The sequence below is a fragment of the Lissotriton vulgaris genome, chromosome 4_1 (genome assembly GCF_964263255.1).
Source record: "Lissotriton vulgaris chromosome 4_1, aLisVul1.2, whole genome shotgun sequence".
Lineage (NCBI taxonomy): Eukaryota > Metazoa > Chordata > Amphibia > Caudata > Salamandridae > Lissotriton > Lissotriton vulgaris.
Genome location: NC_141691.1, coordinates 1,358,495,206 through 1,358,522,500, shown reverse-complemented (window position 1 = coordinate 1,358,522,500; position 27,295 = coordinate 1,358,495,206). Strand labels below are relative to the sequence as shown.

General features: G+C 48.4%; 1 protein-coding gene across 5 annotated transcripts in view; it reads right to left on the bottom strand.

The window, feature by feature from the left end:
• The window catches only part of MYOM1 (myomesin 1), a 736,755-nt gene that overhangs the window by 428,881 nt on the left and 280,579 nt on the right, over nucleotides 1-27,295 (bottom strand). For all 5 annotated transcript variants that reach the window (XM_086965593.1, XM_086965594.1, XM_086965595.1 and 2 more), the window contains 3 exons: nucleotides 25,200-25,292; nucleotides 21,647-21,735; nucleotides 21,452-21,523 (listed from right to left, as the gene is read on the bottom strand). In XM_086965593.1, coding sequence (XP_086821719.1) covers nucleotides 21,452-21,523; nucleotides 21,647-21,735; nucleotides 25,200-25,292 — 254 coding nt within the window. The remainder of the gene's footprint in view (nucleotides 1-21,451; nucleotides 21,524-21,646; nucleotides 21,736-25,199; nucleotides 25,293-27,295) is intronic.

Here is a 27,295-nt window from a genome sequence, read left to right as displayed (position 1 = left end):
TCCAGTAGAGTTCGAATGTCGTCTGTTGCTGCGATGAGGGCGGTCTCAGTGCTGTGTTTTGCTCGGAAGCCAGATTGTGAGGAGTCGAGGGATTTGTTGGCTTCGAGGAAAGCGGCGAGCTGGTTGTTGACAGCTTTCTCGATGACTTTGGCCGGAAAAGGAAGGAGCGATATGGGGCGGTAATTTTTGAGTTCGGTGGGGTCTGCTGTGGGTTTTTTCAGAAGGGCGGTGAGTTCAGCGTGTTTCCAGCTTTCCGGGAAGGTGGCGGAGTTGAAGGAGCAGTTGATGACGTCTCGGAGGTGCGGTACTATGACGGAATCTGCTTTGTTGAAGATGTGGTGAGGACATGGGTCTGTGGGGGATCCTGAGTGGATGGAGTTCATCAGGCGGATGGTGTCCTCAGTGGAGATTGGGTTCCAGTCGTTAAGGGTGTTCAAGGGGGGAGGATGTTCAGCGTATGGTTGGGTGGGTTGGTCTCCGGGTTGGTTGTCGAAGCTGTTGTGGATGTCTGCAATTTTGTTGTGGAAGAATAAAGCCAGGGAGTCGCAGAGGGCTTGAGAGGGGGTGATGTCGTTGGAGTTGGCCGAGGGGTTGGTAAATTCCTTGACGATGTTGAAAAGTTCCTTGCTGTTGTGGGCGTTGTTGTCTAGTCGATCCTTGAATGCTGTTTTTTTGGCCTTTCGGATTAGTTGGTGGTGTGTGCGGGTGGCGTTTTTGAAGGCGTCCTTGGTGCTAATGGTTGGGTCTTTTTTCCAGGTCTTTTCAAGGGAGCGGCAGAGTTTCTTGGACTTCTTAAGATCATCGTTGAACCATGAGGCCTTCTTGTTGCCAGGTTTGCTTTGTCGTTTTTTCAGTGGTGCTAGGATGTCGGCGGTGTTGGATAACCATAGGGTGAAGTTGGCGGCGGCTTGGTCTGGGTTAGAAGAGTGGGCTGGGGTGTTTAGAAGGAGCGATGAGGAGATCTGGTCGCTGGTGATTTTGTTCCAGTTTCTTTGCAGAGTTGGTTGGAGGTGGTTGGTGGGTTTCGGCTTGTTGTAGGTGAAGTGAACGCAGCTGTGGTCAGTCCAGAGGAGATCCGTAGTGTGGCTGAAGGAGACATGATTGCTGGAGGTGAAGATGGGGTCGAGTGTGTGACCTGCGATGTGGGTGGGGGAAGTGACCAGTTGTTTAAGTCCGAGGTTGGCGAGGTTGTCCAAGAGGGTGGTGGTGTTGCGGTCGTTGTTCTTTTCAAGGTGAAAGTTGAGGTCTCCAAGAAGGATGTAATCTTTGGAGGGGAGCGCGTGTGGAGTGATGAAGTCCGTGATGTCTTCACTGAATTTTGCTCGGGGTCCTGGTGGTCTGTAGAGGAGGGTGCCTCTGAGTGTGGTCTTGGGGTCGATGAGGATCTGGAAGTGGAGGTGTTCAGAGTTGGCGAGGTTGACGTCAGAGCTGGTTGAGATGTGGATGGATTTCTTATGGACGATAGCGATTCCTCCTCCTGTGTGGCCGGTACGGTCCTTGCGTGTGATCTTATAATCTTCAGGGATGGCAATGGTGATGTCTGGGGCGGAGGAAGCGTTCATCCATGTTTCTGTTAGGAAGGCGACGTCTGGAGAGATGGTGTCAAGTAGATTCCATAGGTCAATGGCGTGTCTGTGGACCGAGCGGGTGTTGAGAAGGATGCATTGTAGGTGGTTGGGGTCGGGAATCTGTGGTGTGGTCGTAGCGGAGATGTTGTCGGTGCCGATGAATTTGCAGGAGTAGCAGGAGAAAGGTCCATGGGTGTGTCCAGGAGCGGCTTGGACGCAGTTGGGGACGCGACCGGGGTTAAGGGCTAGGAGGGTGGCGGCATCGTAGGTCATGCGGGAGGGTTGGGCGGCGCGAGGGGCAGGGGGTCTGGCGCTGGGCGCGGTCCTGGAGCGGACGGGCGTAGACGGGCTTACCTTTGGCGCACCTTCGGCGTGGCCGTAGCGCGTGGACGCTGCGCGTTGGGACATCTGGCATTTGAAGGATAGTGGAGGGGGCGGAGCGTGGGAGGGGCTGCTGGGAGGCGGGGAGCGGGGAGGAGACACGAGTGACCAAACCCAAAATGGACGGGCGGAAACCAAACAGGGATTGATTGCAATCAGAGCGTCTAAAGTAAACAAAAACACTTTTAAAGCAGCGCAATATGCAAGGAGATGCCTTGCGTTATAAAAACGATTGTAAAAACAATACCAGGCGCTATGTTCCCCTCGAGGCGCTCGGGGAGTGCAGGCTGCGTCGGAGCGCGATCACCCAGGTAGGCAGAGGGTGTTAGGAGCAGCAGCTGGGGCAGGCAGTCGTCAGAGGCAGCAAGCGGAGCAGGAGGAGTGCAGCAATCAGCCTGGAGATCGTGGCTGGGAGCATAGGGGAGCGACCACAATGGAGCAGGTCCAGGTGGTCACAGAGGGGTGTGGGCAGGGTCGGGCTGCTTTGCTTGTGGGTGGGAGGGGCTGCTGGGAGGCGGGGAGCGGGGAGGAGACACGAGTGACCAAACCCAAAATGGACGGGCGGAAACCAAACAGGGATTGATTGCAATCAGAGCGTCTAAAGTAAACAAAAACACTTTTAAAGCAGCGCGATATGCAAGGAGATGCCTTGCGTTATAAAAACGATTGTAAAAACGATACCAGGCGCTATGTTCTCCTCGAGGCGCTCAGGGAGTGCAGGCTGCGTCGGAGCGCGATCACCCAGGTAGGCAGAGGGTGTTAGGAGCAGCAGCTGGGGCAGGCAGTCGTCAGAGGCAGCAAGCGGAGCAGGAGGAGTGCAGCAATCAGCCTGGAGATCGTGGCTGGGAGCATAGGGGCTGCACTCAAACATAAAATGTGACAATGACTCTGGTTTAACTAAACACGCTGGGCAAAGCTCTGTGGTTTGCACACAGGATTTCCAACTCGAAGTAAAGGAATAAAGGGGAAGGGTTCCTGCTCTAAATTTAAAGTGTAAAGCCCTATCAAAGGGTTTTTCAATAGTGTCAAGATACACTTCCCGTTTAGGTTGATCTTTAAACTTCAGAAAATCCTCCGTGAGTCTGCCCATAGTGGTACTAGTGTTTCTTTGTGTGGAGATCCAGTCCCAATAAAGTTTCTTGAGGGTTAACTTCGGGGGTGAAGTTCTATTTATCCACGCTTCATTAAGGCCCAGGTTAACTAGCAGCGACTTCATGTCTCTCAACCATTTAATTTTGTGCCACCCTGGTAGTGACATGATTTCTGCAAGGCCTTGGGCATATTTGCTGAGTTCCTCCACACGCCACAGACGCGCCCATAGCAAAAGTGGACGAAATTTTGCGAGGTCATCAATTGGGCGACAGCCTAAGTCCAACATTAGCGGGACCGTGGGAGTTCCCTGCGGTAGAGACATAATCGCTCTACAAAATTTCATCTCGGATCTTGATAGAGCATCGGAAATGGATGACCCCCAGAGTTCGGCCTCATAGAGAGCAGAGCTGACACCCTTAGCCGAATAGATCTCTAGGACTGTAGCTATAGGTCTTATTGTACAGGAGCGTTGTTCTTTCAAAAGAGCGCCTGTTATTCTCTTATGGGTTAGGAGCATTTTGTCCAAGTGTGGTGTCCATTCCATTTTATGTGAAAGGCGTATCCCAAGATAGTCAAAAACTTCTACCCTCTCCAGGGTTTCAGCATTCAGGATAGGAGAGTGGACTGGTTTTTTGGGAGGATTCAGTACAAGGTATTTTGTTTTACTTGTGTTGATTACCAGGCCTCGGTTAGCACAGAAAGATTGAAAGTTATTTAGGAGCCTTTGGAGGCCTATTGGGGTTTTAGATATTAAAAGAGTATCATCCGCGAAGAGGAGGGTTGGTATACGTTCGCCAGCCAGGGATGGTTCATCTGAGGGATGTTTCCGAAGATGCTCAACCACCCCATTGATGTAAAGGGAGAAAAGGGTGGGAGCTAACACACATCCCTGGCGGACACCTCTCTCAACCGGGATACTGTTCGTTTTTTCCCCCCCTGGGCCCCACCTAATCTGGGCAAAACTATTTTCGTGCAACCTAACAAGTAATACAAGCAAGTAGTGCGGCAACCCCATATCGGCCAATACGCTCCACAAGGTCTCCCTAGGTACAAGGTCAAAGGCAGTCTTTAAATCGATGAACGCGAGATAAAGACTGCCCTTGCCTATGACCACAACTTTCCAATAGAGCATCATAAGCCTAAAAGCTTGCTCGATTGTCCCAGTTCCCACTCTAAAGCCCGCCTGGTAGTCAGTAAGGATTTTGTTTTCTTCTACCCAATTTAGAATTCTTACCAGTAGAACCTTGCCGACTACTTTTTGGCTGATGTCTAACAGGCTAATGGGCCTATAATTTGACGGGTCTTCTCTGGGGCCTTTTTTATAAATAGGGACCACCTCCGCCCCTTTCCATGAGGAGGGGACAGGGGCGCCCCTACAGATAGCGACGAGTAGGGAATGGATCAGTTTCCCCCACTTTAAAGTGTCTGATCTTAAGAGGTCACCAGGGATACCATCCGGGCCAGCCGCTTTTTGGGGAATAATAGTGCCTATTGCATATTCGACCTCCTTAATGGTAAAGTCGAAGTCGCTAGGCTGGATGTTCCAGATTGGAGGGAGCAATGATGGGGCCACAACCCCCCCCCCCCTTGAGGGTCGCTCGTCAGTGGTTGGTCAGCTTGGCGGGTGTAGAGCTTTGAGAAATGTTTAACCCACGCCTGGCTTGGGATATTACAAGTTATTAACTCACTATCAGGCCTATTACGAGCTCTAATGGTGTCCCAAAAATATTTTGAATCTTTCTTAGAGCTAGCTTCTTTAAGGATAGACCAATAGGCCTCTTCCCACTCCTTTTTTGCTAGCCCCAGTATTCTCTTATGTTCTTTCCTGGCTAACTGTATTTGGGGTTGAGATTTACCCTTAACGGCCTCAATTAGCCGAGACTTAGCTTTCCTACAAGCTGCTGTATACCAGTCATGCATTCCCTTGGTTTTATTCTGGGACATAATCTTCCCTGCATTACCCTTTACCCAAAAAACTTCCCCTATAGTCTTAACAGCAGCTTCAAAAATGGGTGTTGCCCTGTCAACTGCCGGGGCTAGATCAATGGTATCAAATTCTGTTTGTGAGGCCACAAGTACCACCTCTATACTAGCAAGTTTGTCAGGGTTACTGGCAACTTTGTTCCACTTTAGGCGCCTTCCACAGGAGGAGACAGTGACCTTGTGCAAGCATTTGGAAGGTGCTGACAATGCTTCATTAGACCAGGGATTCGTGATAGTTAAGGAAAGCGAATTATGGTCGCTCTCAACAGTCGGTATGACTGTCATATCTTCGACCCTGCTCCAAAGCCCCAGGTCCAACAGGATATAGTCGATCCTCGAAGTGTGACCAACCCTGTTGAACGTCGGGGCGCCCATCCGGTCAGAAGGTGTACGGCCATTGGTGGCTCTTAGCCCAAACTCTAGAGTCAGTGCATTTAACTGCACTGCACTGCGGGTCCAGCGCTTAATCGGAGGGATGGAAAGTGAAGGGATGCCCCATCTACTGTCTTCTTCACCCAGGTCAGGGATGCCATCTAGGGGAAGTGGCTCATAGGTGCAATTAAAATCACCTGCTACTAGGGTATAATCAGCTTCTTTACAATCCCTAAGTTGCACCTCAAGATCGAATATTACAGGTGAGGTGCAGCCATTTTTTGTGCCTCTAGCATAAACATTGTAAAGAGCTAGAGTCGAACCTCTACAGGGATTGCATAGTAAAATGCCTAGGATGTCTGGATTATTTATCTGCTTAGATGTTATTCGGCAGTTTAGGGAGATGCTTAGCCAAGTAATAAGGCCCCCCGAGGGACGCCCCTTCCCATGCATGGGTTTCTCTGCTGGGACAAAAAAGGTAACAAACCCAACCCGGTGGAGTGGTTCTGTACTCCAGGTCTCTTGAAACATACAGATCTTATGTGCTTCAACCAGATCACTCCACTCAGGCAGACCCAATTTCCTATGAATGCACGCAAGGTTCCAACTAAGGATTTTTATTATATCCTTGGTGGTTTCTTCTCTAATACCATCGGTGTCTCTAAGGCTAAGGGGTTCTATACATTCCCTCTCTAAAGCAGAAGATGGTGACTTAATCAGGCTAGTGGCTGCCGCAGTTGGAAAATTAGGGCATAACGGGTAAGACTTGGCTGGAGACCCCTCCTCCTCGCCCCTATTGATGGCAAAATGCATGGGGAAGCTTCATCAGAATTAAGTCAGTCTACCTCTTCCAACGCACTGAATCTATTCCAGTGGGCAAACTGAGATACAAAGGGGTCAAAAGGAGGAGGTGGACCTTGCCATGGTTGCTGCCACTGATGGGTAGTATGTTGTGGAGCATGTGTATACCCCTCTATTTATTGGGAAGCTGAATCTAGGGGGATATTGTCTTGGGGGCATGGGTAGAAAGTAGGACAAGGGAAGTGGGTGAATTTGAGTAGCCGGCCCGCTACTAGGTGTATTGCATATATAATTCACTACCCCTGTATCCCTAAAGTTGATAGTTATAACATCTCCTGCTATGGTCTTAGTATTTCTACCCACCCAATCTCCTCTCCTAACTGCGTGTATTTCGCCACACATGTTAATGGGTAGTGGTTTGTGCAGGTGGAGCCACTGGGTACATTTATTTTTTAATTCAACAAGGGTTTCTCTTCTACCCTCCTTCAGTGGTGGCACACCCGTCAGTACAACCACAAAGGGTGAGACTTCCGGTGGTAAGTTAATTGACTTAAAACGAGCCGGCCTTGTTTTTGGATCATAAGTCTTGTTTGGGGAAGTAGTTGCTGTCAAATTGGTGGCCGAACTTTTAGAACCCATAGCAGATTGATTAGGCACTTTTTTTGAACCGGAAGGTGTTTGGGGCTTTGTAATAGGGTCTACACCGCTAGGAGTTGGTAAGGGCGCAGCAGCTTTTTCCCCCCTTTGAGACAAATGTTGCGTTGCTGCTCCTGGTTTGTCGGGTAAAGTTTTAGCCTTTGCGGTGGGATCTTTTGGTAGGTTGCTATTGATGTTATTCACCAGAGGCGCTTCTTTTATTTTCCCTTGTATCTGTGTGGACACATTTCCACTTGCCTTATTAGTCCATTTAGTGTTGATTAAAGATGTTAGTCTATCAATTTTGGACATTAAGGGCTTGATTTGAGCCGTTATTGTAGCTTCAAGATCTGATTTTAGATCTGCTACCATATTTTCAACCCAACAAGGTATGCCTGATGCTAAGTTTGCGGCTGGTGACACAAGATTATGATTCCTGGTGTTAGTTTTAGGTTTTTTCTTGGTCTTAGGTATATTCCTTGGTTCTGGCAATACAGGAATGCCTCCTTCCCCTGATCCTCGAGCACGTTTGTCTATGGTAGACTCTGGCCTTTCAAGTGTTTGGCAAGCTTCAAGGTCTGGAGTGGCCTCTAGGTCAACAAATGATGAATCAGACTCTAATTGAGACACTGATAAGTCTACTGAGTTTGGTACTGTGAGTGTACCAGCAGCAGACTGAGATAAAGGAAGGGAACGATTGGTTAAAGTTTGCTGGGCAGGTGAACTTGCAGTTGTTAAAGGGCCCAAGGACGAGCGTTTAGCGTTCATAAGGTCCAAAGATACTCTTCGTTCCAGTAAAGAAATACTATGATCAATTGTCTCGTTAACCCGGGAAATAAATTGATCTATAGGCCCAGTGATTTGGGCTACGGCCATCGCTGATTTAGTTTTACTTCTGGTTCTTCCAGGCATGACAGACATATATGGAGTCTTATAATGTGACTTTATAGACAGACAAAAGAACCAAGGGAGGTGGCCCGGTCCAGTCTCTACCGGGCACTAACGGGCAACAACAGGCCCGCCCTTGGCCCGGGCTTAGCCCCGGGCTTTGACCCGCGCGCGTCCCGCGATGCGCGTTAGTGGATGTGCTTAAGTTCCTATTAGGTGAGAGGGGGCGGGCCCTGGGAGGGGGCGCGGCTCACCCGGGAAGAGGACACAGCTGTTGATGTTGAATGCTGGTCCTTGCAGTCCCGGGGCCGCGCCTCTCACCTCCTCTGCGGCCTCGCCTGGTGGTCTCCTCCTCACGCTGCAAACTGGATAGGCAAAAGCGCTGAAGGGCTACTCCTGTAGCGACAAGTAAGGGTCACAATGGCAAAGTCCTCTGTGCGAGCGGCTCCCGCAAAGCGGGGGCCGCGAGAGGTGAAGAGCGCGTTGGTGGGGGCGGGCACTGGGAAAAGGCGCGGATCACTCGGGAAGAGGACACAGCTGTTGATGTTGAATGCTGGTCCTCGCAGTCCCGGGGCCGCGCCTCTCACCTCCTCTGCGGCCTCGCCTGGTGGTCTCCTCCTCACGCTGCAAACTGGATAGGCAAAAGCGCTGAAGGGCTACTCCTGTAGCGCCAAGTAAGGGTCACAATGGCAAAGTCCTCTGTGCAGAATGTATGTACTACGGTCCCAAGCTGGGTTGCGTTTAGCTTTCCTGCATTTGACTGTCGGCATGTACATTCCCACCCTAGTTTTGGATTATTTGTACAGTTAATTTAGTGGCTTTTGAGTTTTGTAGGCAATCAGTAGCGTCCATCAGCATTTTCTCAAGAAATTGATTGTTTATTGTTTCAATGTATATTTGTCTGTGTTATTAAAACATTTTCCAATAATGATAAATGAGGTTTAGGCAGGTGGTCTCTGAATACATGTTTTCACAGTGATTAAAATGATAAAAAATGACATTCGGTATCAGGAGGAAACATCCATACTGAAAGCAGAAATTCAAATGAAGTTCAGTGGTAGGGATAACAACGGTGTCACTCAGATTAACTGAATCCTGTACATAGTGCAGTAAAACATCTGAGTGACTAAACTAGCTGATAAGGTTCATGCTCCAAATCGTGCTTCTGCCATTCGCATACTGTTATCATGTGGATTACTCCTAAAATGGGCGTCATAACCTCTGTGCCAGCCTTTCTGTTGGCCTTTCAGGGAACAGTGTGAAATGGAAACAGATGAAAGACTAAAGACAGACTGTCAGTTTTTGCTTGAATGTTCAATAGAACTCATGCGTTGGCAAGACTGCCTTTGGCGATCTGACACTTTTGTTTCATTGGGTCCAGTCACAGTCCACGTCACATCATCTCCACACATCAGGTAAGTTTGGGGGTCACTGGGCTGAATTCCAGAAGATCCCTGATTCAATGAATACTTTTGCATTGGGTAACAACAAACATCTGTCAAGGCCATTGAGCATGTGCTCTACAAATATACGCTTTATGTTAAGATGGAATTGGTCGGAGGAGGAAAGCCCAAAAATCCACCACGTTGCTCAAATATTCCTTTCCACTCTGGCTTCTTGCCCCTGCTTCTGGTCTTCAGTGAGAACTACGGGGCAGATTTACAAGAAAGTGACGCATCTGTAGAGATGCGTCACTTTCCCTGCGCCACCATGCAAAACCCTTGCGTCACCATGGATGCGCTGTATTTACAATACGGCGCACCATGGTGCAAGGACTAACAGATGTGTCAGAAATTCTGACGCATTTGTTGATAGTAAAGCCAAGCATTGCTGGAGTTGTGTCGCAAGCACGACGCAACTCCAGCAATGCGAGTTGCGGCCTATTCCCAATACACTGCGTCACTCCTTACACCTGCTTCGAGCAGGCGTAAGGTTTTGACGCAGTGGCGTCCTAAGAGTCATGCAGGGAATTTTTGTAGGTTTCACCGTGTCACTTTTACGAGGCGTTCCTGCGTGGGAACGCCTACCCTGCATACATTATACCTGACGCAGGTATAATGTCACGCAGAGCTTTACAACGTGACGCATCTCCCTAGATGCGTCACGTTGTAACTAGGTCACAACTTTTACGCCGCCGCTGCATTACAAAAGTGACGCAACAACGGTGCAAAAGTGATGCAAGGGGCTTGTAAATCTGCTCCTTAGAGATTAATCGTGCAGAGGAGGAGCCCAGTGCTTCAGCCCGAGTTACTTCACCTATTCCTGAGCAAGACATGGGTGTGTGGCAGTTGGTGATGCACTCTCCTAGACAAGAGGTCAATCCTGTAAGATAATATAGTGGACAAACGTCTGGTGGTCATGCAGGGAAGACTTAAGTGCACTCTTTCAGGGCTCTCAAGCTGTGGGAGTCCATGGACGTTAATTCACCAGTATACCAGAAGTGGCATCATATGTCCTTTAACCTTCACGCTCCCATAAACACATTTTCAACTGCAAGCACGCACACAACATACATTTAAATCATTTATTTATTTACGTCAGCTCCAAGAGAACAGCACATACCTGCTAATTATACTCCATTTTTCAAAACACTAATAGTGAATACTATAATATTATTCACAATTAGTGTAATATAAAAAGTTGACAGAAAACAAGGAGAGTTGAGCCCCATCCAACGTCCATAGGTAGGAGCTGTGCCTGTGTTCATGGCACTGATTTTACCACCTTTGATGTCAGGGGTCACAAAGGTAGTGCCAGGGGTCACAAGGGGCAAGACAGGGGTCGCAAATGCGACCTCTGCCAAACCCCAAATGACATTCATGTTGGAGCTGATGCACAAATATCATCTGGAAACAGCAAGGCATTCAGAAAGGCAATGACTCTAGCTTAATTGGCGAGACAGCAGAGGGTGTGGGGTATCAGTGTGTTATGTTCTTCTGTTAAGCGCTTAGAGACCGGCGGTGATAGGCGCTATATAAACAATTTATAACATAACATAACAATAAAATGAGCAGGTTTTTAAAAAGCCTTGGGTTGGAAGAGGCTGAATGCATTGGTGGAATACACCCACAGTACAGCTGAGCACTTCTAGAGCCACTACTATTAAAACATTAGCGCAGAATCCCTCTCTCCTGTGGCTAGGACTGCAATCACCATGGAAAGAGGACTTGCTGGTATGTTGGTCGCATTGCTGGGCTTGTTGGAGTAACACATTTTGTAAGGATTCAGGGCCATATTTATGGACAAGTCATGCAGTGCAGTGCAGCAAGTCACCTTGCTGCACTGCACTGCGTGACAGGGAAAGGGCAGGAAATGCCTTATTTAAGGCCATACAGCCCATTCCTGCCTTTTCCCCTGCGCTGGCGCCCTTTTGACAGCGTAGAGCAAGAGCAGGCACCCTTGTACCATGGTGCAAGGGTGCCTGCATTGTAAAGAGGATTGTTCTTGGGCGGAACGGGGCACCTTCCTGCACAAAAACAATCCGATGAGGCTTTTTCCTCTTTCTATGAGTGATGCAGAATGCAACACATATAGAAAGAGGAGAAAACAAGGAGAAATAAAGATATTTCTCCTCATCACGCCTCACCTGGGGAGGTGTAGGTTTTAGGCACATTCCCAGGTACCTCTTCTTTGAAATTTGGGACTGTATTAAAATCCATGCATGTTGCAGTGAGCAGTCACAATATTGAGGAAAAAAATATTGAATTGCCAGAAATCGAGTTTTTCATATAGACCGGACAGTATATCGAATTTCCAAAATATAGTGGTGCAGAATATCGAAATTCAGGCAAGAAATCTCGATTTCTATAATATCGAAGTTAGTAATATCGACAGTCATAATATAGTTGTTAAAATAACAATTTTTTTATAGTGTTTTAAGTGTTAGTATATGTGTCAAAAGTATGTATTTGTTTTGTAATGTATGTTGGAATTTTTTTACCCCCTTGGCTGCGGCGGAAATTCCGCCGCAGCGCTAGGGGGGAGGGGGGCCGAGCGGCGCTCCCATGCTCGTGACAGAACCGCTCCGTCACAAGCCTCGGGCGCGCTGTGCTTGTGACAGAGTGGTTCCTTCACGGCCCGCCAGCTCAATAGAACGTTCAGCGCAGGAGCGAAATTGCTGCCGCGCAGGCGTGCTGTGACGGAACCACTCCGTCACCAGCAAAGCGCGTCCGAGGCTGGTGACAGAGTGGTTCCGTCGCCAGCAGAGAAGGGGTTAAAGTAATGAATTTTATGTTATTTAATTTTTGCATAATTTAATTCCGTAGCAGGTTGTGGGTTTATAGGGGAATAGGGTGGGAAGTAATTTAATTATAGTAAATTAAATATTTATTTTAAGGAATTATTAATTATTTTTAATTTAATTTTGCGTTTTAGTTCTGTAGCGGGAGATGGGTTTATAGGGGAATAGGGTGGGAAGTAATTTAATTGTTATTACGTAATTATTTATTTTTATTTATTGGTATTGATAATTCATTTATTGTTACTGAATTATTAATTGGTAATTTTGTTTATTAATTGGTTATTATTTTTTATTGGTAATTATTTTTTAATAATTAATTAATTGATAATTATATTAATTGTATTAGTTTATTATTTGTAACGGGTTGTGGGTGTATAGGGGAATAGGGTGGGAAGTAATTTAATTGTAAATAAGTAATTACTGAAATAATTTTTGTGTATTGATAATTAATTTACTGTCAATTAATTATTCATTGGTATATTTTTATTACTTATTCATTTTTGGTATTGAAAATTAATTGGTTGTCAATTAATTATTAATAGGTAATTAATGTTTAATAAATACTATTTATTGATATTTATAATTAATTAATTATTACATATTTTGTAATTGGTAATTCATTTTAATTAATTTTTTATTGGTGTTAATAATTAACTTATATTTATTTAAATATTAAATCATTACTTCCCCTACTGTTGCACTCACTGGAGTGGGAATAGTAATTTTTACCCCTACGCTATCCAACACTTTCCCTACTGGTGCACTGTTACAATGATAATGTTATATAGGACAACTCAATCAATCAATCAAAGACATTTATCGAGCGCACTACTTACCCGGAGGGTCTCAAGGCGCTTGGGGGGTGGGGGGGTGCTGCTACTGCTCGAACAGCCAGGTCTTGTGCTTCTTCCTGAAGGAGAGGTGGTCTTGGGTCAGGGGCAGGTCGGGAGGGAGGGAGTTCCAGGTCTTGGCGGCCAGGTAGGAGAAGGACCTTCCTCCTGTTGTCGCTCTTCGGATGCGGGGGACGGCGGCGAGGGCGTGACTGGCTGATCGGAGGTGGCGTTTGGGAGCGTAGAAGTTGAGGCGGTTGTTGAGGTAGCTCGGGCCTTGATCGTGTAGGGCTTTGTGTGCGTGGGTGAGGAGACGGAAGGTGATTCTTTTGTTGACGAGGAGCCAATGCAGGTCTCTCAGATGTCCGGAGATGTGGCTGTTTCGTGGGATGTCGAGGATGAGTCTGGCTGAGGTGTTCTGGATCCGCTGGAGTCTCTTCTGGAGCTTGGCGGTGGTTCCGGCGTAGAGGGCATTGCCGTAGTCCAGTCGGCTGGTGACGAGGGCCTGGGTGACCGTCTTCCTGGTCTCGGTTGGGATCCACCGGAAGATCTTTCGTAGCATGCGCAGGATGTTGAAGCACAACGAGGAGACGGCGTTGATTTGTCTGGTCATGGAGAGGGAGGAGTCCAGGATGAAGCCCAGGTTGCGTGCGTGGTCTGTCGGTTTGGGTGCGGTGCCCAGGGCGGGGGGCCACCAGGAGTCGTCCCAGGCGGAGGGCGAGGAGCCCAGGATGAGGACTTCCGTCTTGTCTGAGTTCAGTTTCAGGCGGCTGGTCGTCATCCACTCGGCTACATCTTTCATCCCTTCGTGCAGGTTGGCTCTGGCGGCGGCGGGGTCGTTGGTCAGGGAGAGGATCAGCTGGGTGTCGTCGGCGTAGGAGATGATGTTGAGGTTGTGTTGGCGTGCGATGGCCGCGAGGGGGCTCATGTAGACGTTGAAGAGGGTGGGGCTCAGCGAGGATCCTTGAGGGACGCCGCAGATGACTTCGGTGGCCTCTGACTTGTACGGTGGTAGACGGACTCTCTGTGTTCTTCCGTCGAGGAAGGAGATGATCCATTCCAGTGCCTTCTCCTGGATTCCGACGTTGCTGAGGCGCTGCACTAGGGTGCGGTGGCAGACAGTGTTGAATGCCGCGGAGAGGTCTAGGAGGATGAGGGCCGCTGTTTCTCCGTTGTCCATCAGGGCTCGGATGTCATCGGTGGCAGCTATGAGGGCGGTCTCGGTGCTGTGGTTGGCTCGGAAGCCAGACTGTGAGGGGTCGAGGGATCCATTCGTCTCGAGGAAGGCGGCCAGCTGTTTGTTGACGGTCTTCTCGATGACTTTGGCTGGAAACGGGAGGAGCGAGATGGGGCGGTAATTCTTGAGTTCGGTGGGGTCCGCTGTTGGTTTCTTTAGTAGAGCGCTAAGTTCGGCGTGCTTCCAGCTCTCCGGGAAGGTGGCGGTGTCGAAGGAGGTGTTGATGATGTCCCGCAGGTGGGGTGCGATGACAGCGGCGGCCTTGTTGAAGACGTGGTGAGGGCAGGGGTCGGTCGGAGATCCGGAGTGGATGGAGTTCATCATGCGGACGTTGTCTTCGGTGCTGATCGGAGTCCAGGCGCGGAGGGTGGTGGTGTGGGGCGTAGCTGCGGTCGTGGCGTGCGTCGGTTGAATGCTGAAGCTGTTGTGTATGTCCGCGATCTTGTTGTGGAAGTAGGAGGCGAGGGAGTTGCAGAGGTCTTGCGATGGGGTGATGTTGTTGTTTCCGGCGTTGGGGTTGGAGAGCTCCTTCACGATGTTGAAGAGTTCCTTGCAGTTGTGTGCGTTGTTGTCCAGCCGGTCCTTGTATGCAGTTTTCTTGGTGGCGCGGATCAGTTGGTGGTGCTTCCGGGTGGCAAGCTTGAGGGTGGTCATGTTGTCCGGTGTTGGTTCCCTTCTCCAGACTTTCTCGAGGGCTCGGCAGTTCTTCTTGGAGCTCTTGAGTTCGTCGGTGAACCATGGGGCTTTCTTGCTGCCGGGTCTGCTGGGCGGGGTCTTCAGTGGGGCGAGTTCGTCCGCGCAGTTGCTGATCCACTTCGTGAGGTTGTCGGCGGCCTGGCTGCGGTTCGCTGAGCTGGCGGGAGGGTGCTGGCTCAGGGAAGCGGCGAGCTGGTCGGCTGTGATCTTGTTCCAGCTTCTTCGGGCAACCTGTTGCTGGTGGTGGTGGATCGTCGTTCTTCTGAAGGTGAAGTGGACGCAGCTGTGGTCCGTCCAGTGGAGTCCTGTAGCGTGGCTGAAGGCGATGTCTTTGCTGGATGAGAAGACGGCGTCGAGTGTGTGTCCGGCGAGGTGGGTGGGGGTGGACACCAGCTGCTTGAGTCCGAGGTTGTCGAGGTTGTCAAACAGGGTGATGGTGTTGCGGTCGCTGTTGTTCTCCAGGTGGAAGTTGAGCTCTCCCAGGAGGATGTAGTCAGCGGAGGGGAGGGCATGCGGGCTGACGAAGTCGGCGATGTCCTCGCTGAATTGTGTACGTGGTCCCGGGGGTCGGTAGATCAGGGTGCCTCTGAGGGTGGTCTTCGGGTTGGTGTGGATCTGGAAGTGTAGGTTTTCGGCGGTGGTCAGAGTGTCGACGGTGTTGGTCGTGATGCGGATGGTGTCCCTGTGGATGATGGCGATGCCTCCTCCCATCTGGTTGGCGGTGCGGTCCCTCCGGGTGATCTTGTAGCCCTCTGGGATGGCGATGGCGATGTCGGGAGCTGAGGAGTCGTTCATCCAGGTTTCCGTGAGGAAGGCAATGTCAGGAGCTGTGGTGTCGAGGAGGTTCCAGAGTTCGATGGCGTGTCTGTGGATGGAGTGGGTGTTGAGCAGGATGCACTTGAGGTGGTTGCTGCTGGTGTTCGGCTTGGCGGGTGCTGGTGCGAGGCAGGTCCGGATGCAGGTGAACTTGCAGGCGTGGCAGCTGAAGGGTCCGTGGGTGCGTCTCGGGGTGGCTCGGTAGTATCCCGGGATTCGGCCGGTGTTGAGCGCGTTGAGGGTGGCGGCGGTGTATGTCCGGCGGGTGGGTTGGGGTCCTCGGGGGCCAGGGGTCCTGGCACTGGGCGCGGTCCAGGCGCGGACGGGCGCAGACGGGCTTACCTTTGGCGCTCCCTCGGCGCACAATCGGCGCGCCCGCTGCGCGCAGTCGCTCCGGGGGCGTCATAAGAAGGGAGCCGGTAGGGAGGGTCTGCGGGGAGGCGGGAGCGGGCCGACCAATCGGCTGGCGGGGGGCTGGGCCGCGGGCTAGCAGCGGCGGGAAAAAAGAAGTCGGGCTTGGTGGGCGGCCCTGCGGCGGCTGGGGCAGCGGCGGCAAAACAGAAGGCCGAGGCTAGGAGGGCGGCCCTGCGGCGGCTGGGGCAGCGGCGGCAAAACAGAAGGCCGAGGCTAGGAGGGCGGCCCTGCGGCGGCTGGGGCAGCGGCGGGAAAAGCCGAATGCGGAGGCTGGGACAGCGGCCCTGTGGCGGCTGGGGCAGCGGCACAGAGAACAGGTAAGCAGCGGGCAGCAGGAACAGGTATGCAGCGGGAAGGCAGAGGGGGCGACTGGGCCAGAGGCCCCTTAGTCCAGGCCCTCCACTTTCCTGGTCTGGTCAGGTCAGCCACCCTTTCCAGCAATCCCTGCACACTGGGGTGCATCTCCCTGATGACTGCCTCAGCACCCTTCACCTTGTCTGCCAACATGCTAAGGTCCATGTGCGTTGTCTTTCTCAGCCCCAGGGGTCTCTCTCACTGCCTACATGTGCCCCACATTGCTTCAGGGCTGTCGATCCACCAACACCAGAAGTGGGGGCCCAACTCTTGGCTTCAGTTTGTCTCCTCCGTGCCTCTGCTTGTGGAGGCCACCAACAAGGCGCGGGAGGGCACACTCATCTCCAAAGACCCCCGCTCAACCACATCATCCAGGCCCCCCCACTCTCCAAAATATATCCTCCTCCCTGAGGGGTCCGTCAGGCCCACAGGAGAGTAGCTCACAAGGCTGCTCAGGCTGTCATCAGTGCCATCATGTCCACTAGGCATGTATGCGCCTGGAATATCTCTCTGCTTGTCAGGCTGGGGTGGCTGTGCAGCACTTCTGGTCAGCACTCCTGGTGTTTTTCTCATGGTGCATTCGCTGCACCTGGCAGGGTTAGGAACTCCTCACTGGTAGGCTTGTCAGTGGAAGGGCTGAGCCAATGCTGTACCGCCACCACACAGTGCCACCTAGTAGCGCGGGGTCAACCCTGTCGGCACCGTTGTCGCCATCAACAGGCAGCGTCTGCCATTTTGTAGAGTGCCGTCTCGCACTGGGTGCTCCGCTGTGACAGATAAGGACTCCTTCCTCTGTGCCATCCAAAGTCTATCCAGCATCGCTCGGCTCCCCGGTGCCAGGGCCCACACTCTCAGTGAGGTTCAATGGCTCCACATGCTGGTACCTGCTAAAGATTGGAGACAGGGACCAGAGCTCTGCTACTGCATGGCCCTCTTGGCTTGGAGTTTGCCTCCCCTCCTCCCACCCCCCAATTGTAGATCATCTCAATGTTTTTCACTTCACTGTAAGTCATGCAATGAAAAAGGATTTAAGGCTGAATGGTGCCCACCCCTCCTAGCTCACTTAGAAGACATTCCCATCCAACCAACAGAAGTTTCTGAGCACAACAATATAGAGATCTGTCTTGATCTGAGTTGTGGAGACCACCTGCAAGTCAATGGAGATTGAACCTGTCTCACAACAAACTTCCAGATGGCAAGACAAAGTTCTGTTGCCACCTGTAGATATTCTTGGAGCATAACGAAGGGTCGATTGACTTCCATGGTACTTTATGGGTGGCAGGTAAGCCAACTGTAATGGGGAAGATCATGAGAGAGACTTCATTAACAAAAAATAGATTAGAATTCGAGCTCCAAGCGCTCTCTCCTCGGTAGTCCACCTCACACTCACTAGACAAGAGCTTTACTACATGCCAAACATGACCATAATGTGATATGCACCTCCAAAGCGAAAACTGCCCTTTCCCACCTCAAGAAAAGGCATTACATACACAGTGAGCAAGCCGGAGGCTCTTAATTCTGCAAATACAACAAAAGGAATCCTCTCACACCACATCAGCCATTCTTCACTCAGACAGCACACCACATACTCACCCACTTGACATTTTCCAGACCTTCAGGATCTACTCTGAAAGTCTGTACTCCTCTGAGACCAATGGCTCCCAAGCCGAAACTGCCTCATTGCTGACTCAACACAAGATCCCTCCACACACTCCAGATCAGTAACAGTTGCTCGAGGCAACATTACTGAGGAGGTCAAACAGAGGTAATAAATAGTCTCCCCCATACATCAAATCCCCAGGCATGGACAGCTATCTAGCTGAGTATTATAAGATGCATAAAGACCTATTAGTTCCCTTGCTTTGAGAAGCCTTTATAGAAGCTCAGCCTGCGCCTCTCATATTGACCTAGGCTAATAGCGCAAAAATCATGCTCAACCCAAAGTCTGCAAGGACCCACTGAGCTGTGCCAATTCCGGGCTGAACTCCCTGTTAATGGTAAGAAAATAAAATCTTGGCTATAATTCTAGCGAACCGGCTTAAACGTGGTCACCCTCACTTATATCCCAGGACCTGGAAGGCTTTGTCCCACATTGTTTCTAGGTGTTACATCTCCACACCCTCACCCATGTCTTTTGGGGGGTCCGCAATGAGAGGGATGAAAATCTTGCAGTTTCCCTTGACGCTGGAAAGGACTTCCGGGTCCTGAGACAAATAGGACTGGGACAGGTATTCATGAATTGGATTAAGAGAACTTAAATAAATCCAACTACAAGAGCTATACTTCTGCACCTTTAGACTTACCCAGAGGCACGAGGCAGAAATGCCCTCTTTCCCCCTTACTATGCATGCTCACTTTCGACCCCCTGGAAATACCCGTTTAGGACTCACCTGACATTCATGGCATACCGGCACCAGAAAGCGTACATAAGGTTTTGCTCCATGGCAATTACATTTTTAGTTACCCTCACATAACTGGCCTCCTCATTTAAAGCTCTCATAGCACTGATTTCCCACATCTCTTCCCTGTCTGGTTACAATTTGAATTGGGAGAAGTTCAAAGCCTTGCTAGTAACTGACAACACAGCATCGACTGCTCTTGATGGGCTGCCGTTCAAATGGTCAACCACCCCGTGAAGTATCATGGGATAGAAGCCTTCCCAGGACTGACAAACATGGTGCAAAAGAACCCTGAGCCCTTGAATGTGAAAATCAAAGCAGACCTACACCGTAGGTCACACCTCAATCTCTGTCTCTGGGGAAAGGTCCAACTAATCAAAATTAATGTGATGCCCAGACTTAACCATCTGTTCATCATGATTCCCCTGAACATTCCCCACCGCATGATGGCAGCCATAGAAAAGTCTCTGAAAATGTTGTATGGGGAGGGGCTTGCACAAACCTCGGCTGACGCTCAAAAAACTTCATGCTGTGACTGAGAAGGGTGGCATGAGACTACCAAACGTACACACTTACTGGTTGCCGTCACAACGTATGCATCTCCGGTATGTCCTACATAGCTCCTTAAACACTCCGAAGTGGATGCACATGAAAACAGCTCACAATGGGCTAGCCCTCGACAATTTGATAAAGTCACATTCGATGCTGGACTCCATAGTCAACTCCTGGCGTAAGGGAGACTCACTACTGAAGGTGAAACCAACACTGCACACCCGGGCCCCCCATGGCGCAATGCTTCATTATTAATTGCCAGCAAAAACCCTCGCGGAGGCATTAGACTCTAAAGGCATTCACTCTGCATCACAACTGATCACTGGCCAATAGTACAGATCCTTTGCAGAAGCCCAAGCTCAGTTTGACCTACACACATATTCCCTTAGGTACTATCAATGCCTACTGCACTGCATGAGGAAGGCTCTGCCCCCACCTTGGTGCACCTGCAGCCTTCCCAGATAATGGACTCCTTGCGCAAGGAGGGTGCACATAAAGGGGTGGTCACTGGCCTCTTTCAGATTCTGATGGACTACCAATAATCCGTCTGTGAAGGCCTGGCGGTCTGACTGTAGCTCACGTGTTCCGATGAACAGTGGCCACCCATGATAGCCGTCTCAGGGACGAGCGCTTTAAGTTTAGTTACTTTAAGGTGCTGCATCAATGGCACTGGACTCTTCTGAGACTCCGGTTCAGGGTATAGGGTTTAGGGGTGAAAGGTATAAGGATAACAGTCACAGTTTGAAAACCTTTGTTCAAAATGGAGAACAGCTCTGCTCTAGTCCACTGTCAACCTGACGCTGATGAATAATCAGCCCTAAGAGGTATTCTTATTCACCTTTACTCTGTACAGAAGAAAGATGAATTCCTACAAAGAATGGCAGAGGCACACTTTTTCGGCATCTTCGGGACGTTCAAAGCAAATGAAGCAGAGATTTTAATATCATCTAAAAAAGGAAATAACTGAATTGCTTGTACTTGTAATATAGCGAAAACCTTTGAAAATAAAGAAAAACTTAACTTAAAGGTGAAAAGCAGAATGGAAGGTTAGTAAATACCGGTCTCTCGGGCGAGTACTCATCTTTGTCATATTACAACATAGGTAGATGGACGAGGATGGCTAGATGTGAAGGTTGTGTGTTACATTTACCCGTCAGGCTGAACATATATATAATCATGTTTCTAACTGCTTTGTTTAGATATGATGTTTACCGTGTTGGCTTTAGGTAAACTAGGTCTGAGTTCCCAGAAATATTAAAATGGATAGATCTCTACGTGCAAAGAACAGATAACATCAAACCGAATTTCAACAAGTAATAAATACGTTTTTGAAAATGATTTCCGGAGTCATTATACTGCCTGAATAAATTGCTAGTGAATGAGCCATTCGCATTTTGCTCACTTTTGGGTGAAATTGAGCAAAACTGATTTCCAACTGATATTCCAAACATCTTTATTGAAATCAAAACACAGCAAATAATTATTTGCACTTGATACAGTAAAATACAAATATAATTAGATCGCATTTTTTACAATATGCATGAAGTTTGATATGAAGTTTTAGTCACTAACATGAAAAAAGTAAATAGGAGTTTTTCGACAATGATCAATGGAAATTTGAAGTGGTGGGTTATTGCAACACTACTGCATACGAGCTGTTGTCAGGTACATATTACTATATGAGGCCTTGTCTGCATTTATACCCGGATTACTTGTAGGTCGGAAAGGGTGAGGTATTTACCATTAACCAGGAGTGAGGGATGTACACCGTTCAGTAAACGGCTTCTTTTCCAGGTTTTTCACTTTTGATGAAGTGTAACATGACGAGTCAGTATTTAACACATTTTCATGTTTTGTCTTTTTTCGACCCCTACTCGCCCACACACCACCCCTCAGATAAATGTTGTTTAGAACATACTGATAACAGCTATTGGTACCTTTTACACTGACATTGCATTACTGTGCATGGAACACAATGAAGCAGTGGCGCAGCGTGGGAGGGCCCCAGGGATGCGGAATTTTAATAGGGGCGCAAAATTTTAAAAGAAAAGTGGATGGATACTTGCCTTGCCACGTGCTTTGACAACCCATGCTACACCACTGCAATGGAGGGAGGTTATTCTAGGGACGGTTGTATTGTGGTGCTAGTGACATGCGTAGCAGCCAGCTGGACATACAGGGGTGCAACTTACTAGTGTACGGCGTTGCGTCGTTTCTGGGCGGGAAGCGGGGGAAGCTAGGCTCCACAATGTCTCCTTTGTACCCTGAAAAGGAAATGGAAAGATCAATTAAGGTGGCAGACAGTCTGTGCACCTCAATGTGCACTTGAATGTCACATCAACCACGCATAAGGCACCCCAGAAAGAAAATAAGTTGTGCAAACCTACTCTTTACCACAAGGGACGCGTAGGCCGACAGCTCGCCTTTGACGTTCAAAGCAGAAGCGTGGTACTGGGCGGTGTCCTCAAAATCACAACTGAAATGAGAACCCCACGCATGTTGTTATTGATTGTGGTCAATTATAAGGCTTACTGGGTAACTTAAAAAAATTCTATATATGCAATTGTGGCGCATCCAGTTATCTACTTTTGTAAATCAGATTGTCTTTGAAACCCGGCAGCAACCCCAAGTCATCAAATTATTACCTAATGTGCAAAGTAAGACTTTAATTTACATCACATTTTACAGAGCACAAGTGAGTGCTGGAACCTTGAGGTACACCGCAGGGCCAGGAACTTATTGTCCGCATTGAGGAAAGTTGCAAGCAAGTAGCACCAAAGAACACCCCTGGATTCATTTTGCCTTTGGTTTGACCCCTCAATGGAAAGCTGCGATCAAGAGGGTGGGAGTTAGTGCTCAGATTTCAACTTAGCCATTGCTTACTGCTGTCATTACGCAGCCTACTTTGTTTTTTGGAATGAACTACTATCCGCTTCCCATGTGACCCTCTTACAATGGGTTGTATGTTCGAACCACATACGCATTTACCATGCAAGCCTTTACTATGTGGTCCAAACCACAAATGCATCTTTACAACGCATTCCTTTACCACGCAAGTCATTATGACTTGCCTTAAGGAAAGTGCTGGACTTTGGAATAATTTCATTTACTATTCCAACTCCAGTCTGTGCAACTGTAGGGAAAGTGTTGGAGTTAAAATTCCAACATCAGTCCACCAACACTTTCCCTAAGGCAAGGCAGTGTAACGACTTGCGCTGTAAAGGAATGTGTTGTAAAGATGCATTTGTGATTCAGATCTTGTTGTAAAGGCACAGCGCTGTTCGAGACACACTGTAAAGGCTGTTTCCCTTTATTATATATCTATTGGTGCCAAGTAGGTGAATACAGGAATATATGGGGCAATGGTCTCCTCCTCAGCAAGGGTACACTCTGAGTTCTCTGAAATAAGTGTGGGCTGTGTTTCTACAATTTATAAGTGAGGCCCTTGAAATAAATAAAATCAGGTAAAACAGCCACGGGTCTGACATCTTGCTTTAAGTAACAGGATGAGCCAGCTAGGGATTCCATCTGACTGAAAAACCGTACCATAAAGGGATTGTAACAAACCTATGCTTCAGATTGGGCCCTTAAATACTGAACACATTCCCGACTTCAGTGTCCTTGGGGGTCCCTTGAATGGTGAGAGTAGGCAACTGGTGATTCCCCCGCTCCAAGCTCTCATGCATCTCTTGGTTTTTCTTTTTCTATTTGATGCTCAAAATCGCATTAAACTGTTGTCATTTACACCACCATCTTTTGATGGCGAGAATCAAACTCTTGGTATTTGGTGAAATATGTAATCCCTTGTAGAATTCCAAGCCTCCTCGGAAGCTACTCAATGATGGGAAGGCAGCCATCTCACATGACAGACCAGGGCTGAGAGCATAGCTGGTCACCTTCCTGATACGAATTCTTGCAAAGGTAAACCTAAGTGTAAACCTTTAGGAATGGATTGAGACCATATCTCCCTGTGCCCCTTTTAATATGCGATGCTATCAGCTTTTTGAAGTGAGTGATGAAGGAGCTTCTACAAACAAGGGGTGGGGACCAGAGTCCTCTTCTCAGCTGGGCTGGCTGAAGCGGGAGGGTGGGGATGGGGGGCGGGGGAAGAGTTTTAAATGGCAAGTTAAAGTGGCAGTAAACTGCGCACACAGGCCTTGCAGAGGCAGACCTGAGACAGATTTGAAAGGCTACGTCTGTGGGTGGCACAAGCAGCACTGCTGGCCCCCTAGTAGCATCTAATTTACAAGCCCTGGGTATATGGGATGCCACTTTACAAGGGACTTACCAGTACAACAAATATGCTGAACAAGTGTAAACCAATTATACCATGTTTAGAGGAGAGAGCACATACACTTTAACAATGGTTAGCAGTGGTAAAGTGCACAGAGTCCTAAAGCCAACTGAAAGAGGAACAGGAAATTAGGAGGAGGAAGGCAAAAGGTTTGGGGATAACCCTGCAAAGGGGGCCAGGCCCAGCACTCATGTTAAATGTTGTAAATATGAATTAAATTTGCTTCACACATCTTTGGCTGATGGTCTGAGGACTGTAGTAATTGCCTATTGTTGATGGTATATGTTTAGGAAATCATGCAAAGACCCCGGAAGGAAGTGTGAATAGCATTCACATTTACAACAACAGTGTATTGATTAATGGATTGCTATCTTATAAGTCTTGTGGAACCATACCACCTTAAACTACAAATTACCCTGGATCCTCGTTGATATGTTGGATTGCTCTCTTATGCTATCGAGCCCATCATGATCGCCATCATGCTGTTTTGGAGCTAATAAGTTCTGAATCTGATATAGTCTCAGTGACGTATCTTACGCTTATCACTGGTGAATTTACTCTTTCCCTTATGGTGTGTGACAGAACCAGGCAAGTTGCAGACCACAATATCAACATCCATTGGGGGACATTCCATACCCTCACATGCACAACATTGCACAGCAAGGTTCTCAACAGGACTGTGATACATACAAAGTAAGCACTAAATTCTGTCCTAGCATACAACAACCATCTAACCAAAAAAAGAATCAATTGCTTGCCACACTTATTCATGCACATAAGACACCACAATAATATTTCATAGCTCAAACTCCCTTTACTTGCCACCCTAATTCACAAAACATTTTTTTTAATTGAAAAAAACACTGTACTAAGCTCAAATAACCAAACACCAATCTACCACATCGACAAGCGAACTATTGCATTTTAGCACAAATGGGTGCCCAAATCAACAAAGCACCATGATGCCATGATAATGTTTGAAAAGGATATATATATATTCCTATAACATAATATATCATACCATAACGTAACCTAACATTACGTAACATAACATAACCATAAATTAAATGTAGGCAGGGATGTGAGAAGGCACGTTGGATAATACTGCTCATGGTGGCCCTTGTGGTGTTATCATCAGCTGAGACTGCCATCAGATGTCAGCCATTGATGCTAAGTGGAGAGCTTGCGGAAAGCATTTTATAAATGCTGAGCGGGCGGGTGTCGTTATCAACAAGACCAGTAGCGGAGGTCTGTTCTATGTTTAGAGTGACAGGATTCTTACCAATCAAATGGAGGCCAACCTGCACGGCGGGCAAAACTCTAATGTCAACCTCTGCTCCTGCATTGCCCAACAGTGCCATCATCTATATATAGGGACTTCCAGAGTGAGTGCAACAATCTCTCACCAGCTCTATAAATAAACTGCTACTGCCCAAATCCATTGCTTTCAAAACATTGTCTTCCACAAGGCCGACAAAAAGGAGACTGTGTTCCAAGGTTGGCACAACAAAGATTACCCAGAGGATTAAAAGTTTACTTTTAAAGCCATCACAAGTGACATGTGACATACAGATGGCGACAGAGACATAGCATGGCCTTTGAACCTGCCCCTTGGTGTCAGGAGCGTACTTGAAACCAGTGCTTACTTCAGAATCTTCAGTGAGTGGATCCCATACTGGCTTTCAATCACATACTTATCAGGCCGAAGGTCAGGATTGATGAGTACATTGTTTTTGTACCTAGTAGAAAAAGAAAGAAGACTTAGTCAATCAAGTCACGTCAAGTCAAAAAGCTCTTTATACAGCCATCATAGACCATAAAAGCACAAATTTAAAAAGCCACACGATGGTATAATACACTGTGCAAACAAACATACTATAGCCTTATAGCTAGGGTGACCAACTGGCATTGGTGCAAATTCAGGACGGTGAGTGTAAAAATTCAGGACAAAGGGTCAAAATTCAGGACACAAATTGAGGACAGGAGGTCAAAATTCAGGACAAAACTTCAGGACAATTGGATAAGTTTTACAGACACAGCAGAGGTCACGCAATAGTATATAAGCCCAGCCATATCCGAACATATTCAACCATTGTTAACCTATACATCATATATCCTTCCATCTATCATTTCACTCATACATCCCTTTATCCATTCTTTCACTCATCCACCCATCCATTATCCATCCATACTTTCACCCTATCCATCTGTACACTTATCCCACCACTCTTCTACCCATCCATCCAGCCATCCACCCTTTCACCCATCCACCCTTTCACCAATCCAGCCATCCTTTCACTTACTCATCCATCCACCCAGTCACTCATCCTTCCACCCTTTCAGTCATCCATCCATCCTCCGTTTCTCTCTCCATCGACCCTTTCACTTAGCAAGCCTTCCTTCCATCCATCCACCCACCCATCTACTCATCCACTCATGAATCCATCCATTGACCCTATCACTCATCCATCCTTTCTTTCATCCATTTATCCTTTCACTCCTTCACTCATCTATTCATCCTTGTGTCCATCTACTCTCCCTTTCACTCACTCATCGATCCTTACATCCACCCTTTCACTCATCCATCCATCCATTCACTCATCCATCCATCCATTCACCCTTGCACTTATCAATTCATCAATCCATCCATCATTTCACTCATCCATCCACCCACCCACTCACTCATCCACCTTTTCACCCACCCATCCATCCATTCACTCATCCATCCACCCTTTTACCCATCCAGCTACCCTCCCACCCATACATACAGCTATTTACCTTTTCTCTCTTCCATCTTTCCACTCACTCTTCAATCCATCCATCCTCTCTCATTATCCATCTATTCAATCTTTCATCTTTCATTCATCCATTTACCCTTTCACTAATTCATCCAGCCATCCACCCATCCATTCACTTACTCACCCGCACACCTTTTCATATTAATTTTGATCTGAGCCTTTTTGAGAACAGGCCAATCAAGAACTTCAACCTCGCTGCAGGAGCCATTCCGGGACTGGGACAGAAGCCACCCAGGGCGGAGACAGGATCCACCACAGGACGGAGACAGGGGCCATCACAGGCGGGGGGGAAGGGGGGGTGGCAACAGGAGCCACTACACGGGGGGTACAGGAGCCATCACCGGGGAGGGGGCAGGAGCCATCACAGGAGGGGGAAAAGGATCCACCAGGGTGGGCTCAGGGGTGGGCATGGAGTATTCTAGTATCGTCCTGGTCTTTTCCAGGGTGGGGTAGGGCTCCTCGACCCCTCCTGGACAAGACAAGGAGAAGACAGGCATTATTTCCAAAATGCTAGTTTTGCCATTCCCCCTGTGATGTACAGTACTTACAGGAGATACTCCCAGAGAACTGAGTTAACTGATTGTCCTCTATACTTTGTTAATCAGTGTGGGTGCGATTGTGCCATTTCTTTTTTTTATTACATTACAGACTGCAGGTTTTTTTTTTCACAATTTAGTAACAGTAATTAAGCTCTGTGAAGAGAACCACTTGCTGCCTGGTGTAATCAGGGCCGGTTCTAGGATGTTTGGGGCCCTGGGCAGAAAGGGAATGTGTGAGGCCCCTCCAAATTGCAGAGCCGTGACGCATTCAGGGCTGTTTGCATCTGAATAGATGCCCCTGCTCCTGAGGCTGCAGTCCCTTCCTCTCAGTCACCTTCAAGCACCTCTTAACAGCTTATCAAGGGCTGAAGGTGTGAGGGTTGCTATCCCGCTGTTGGGTATCTG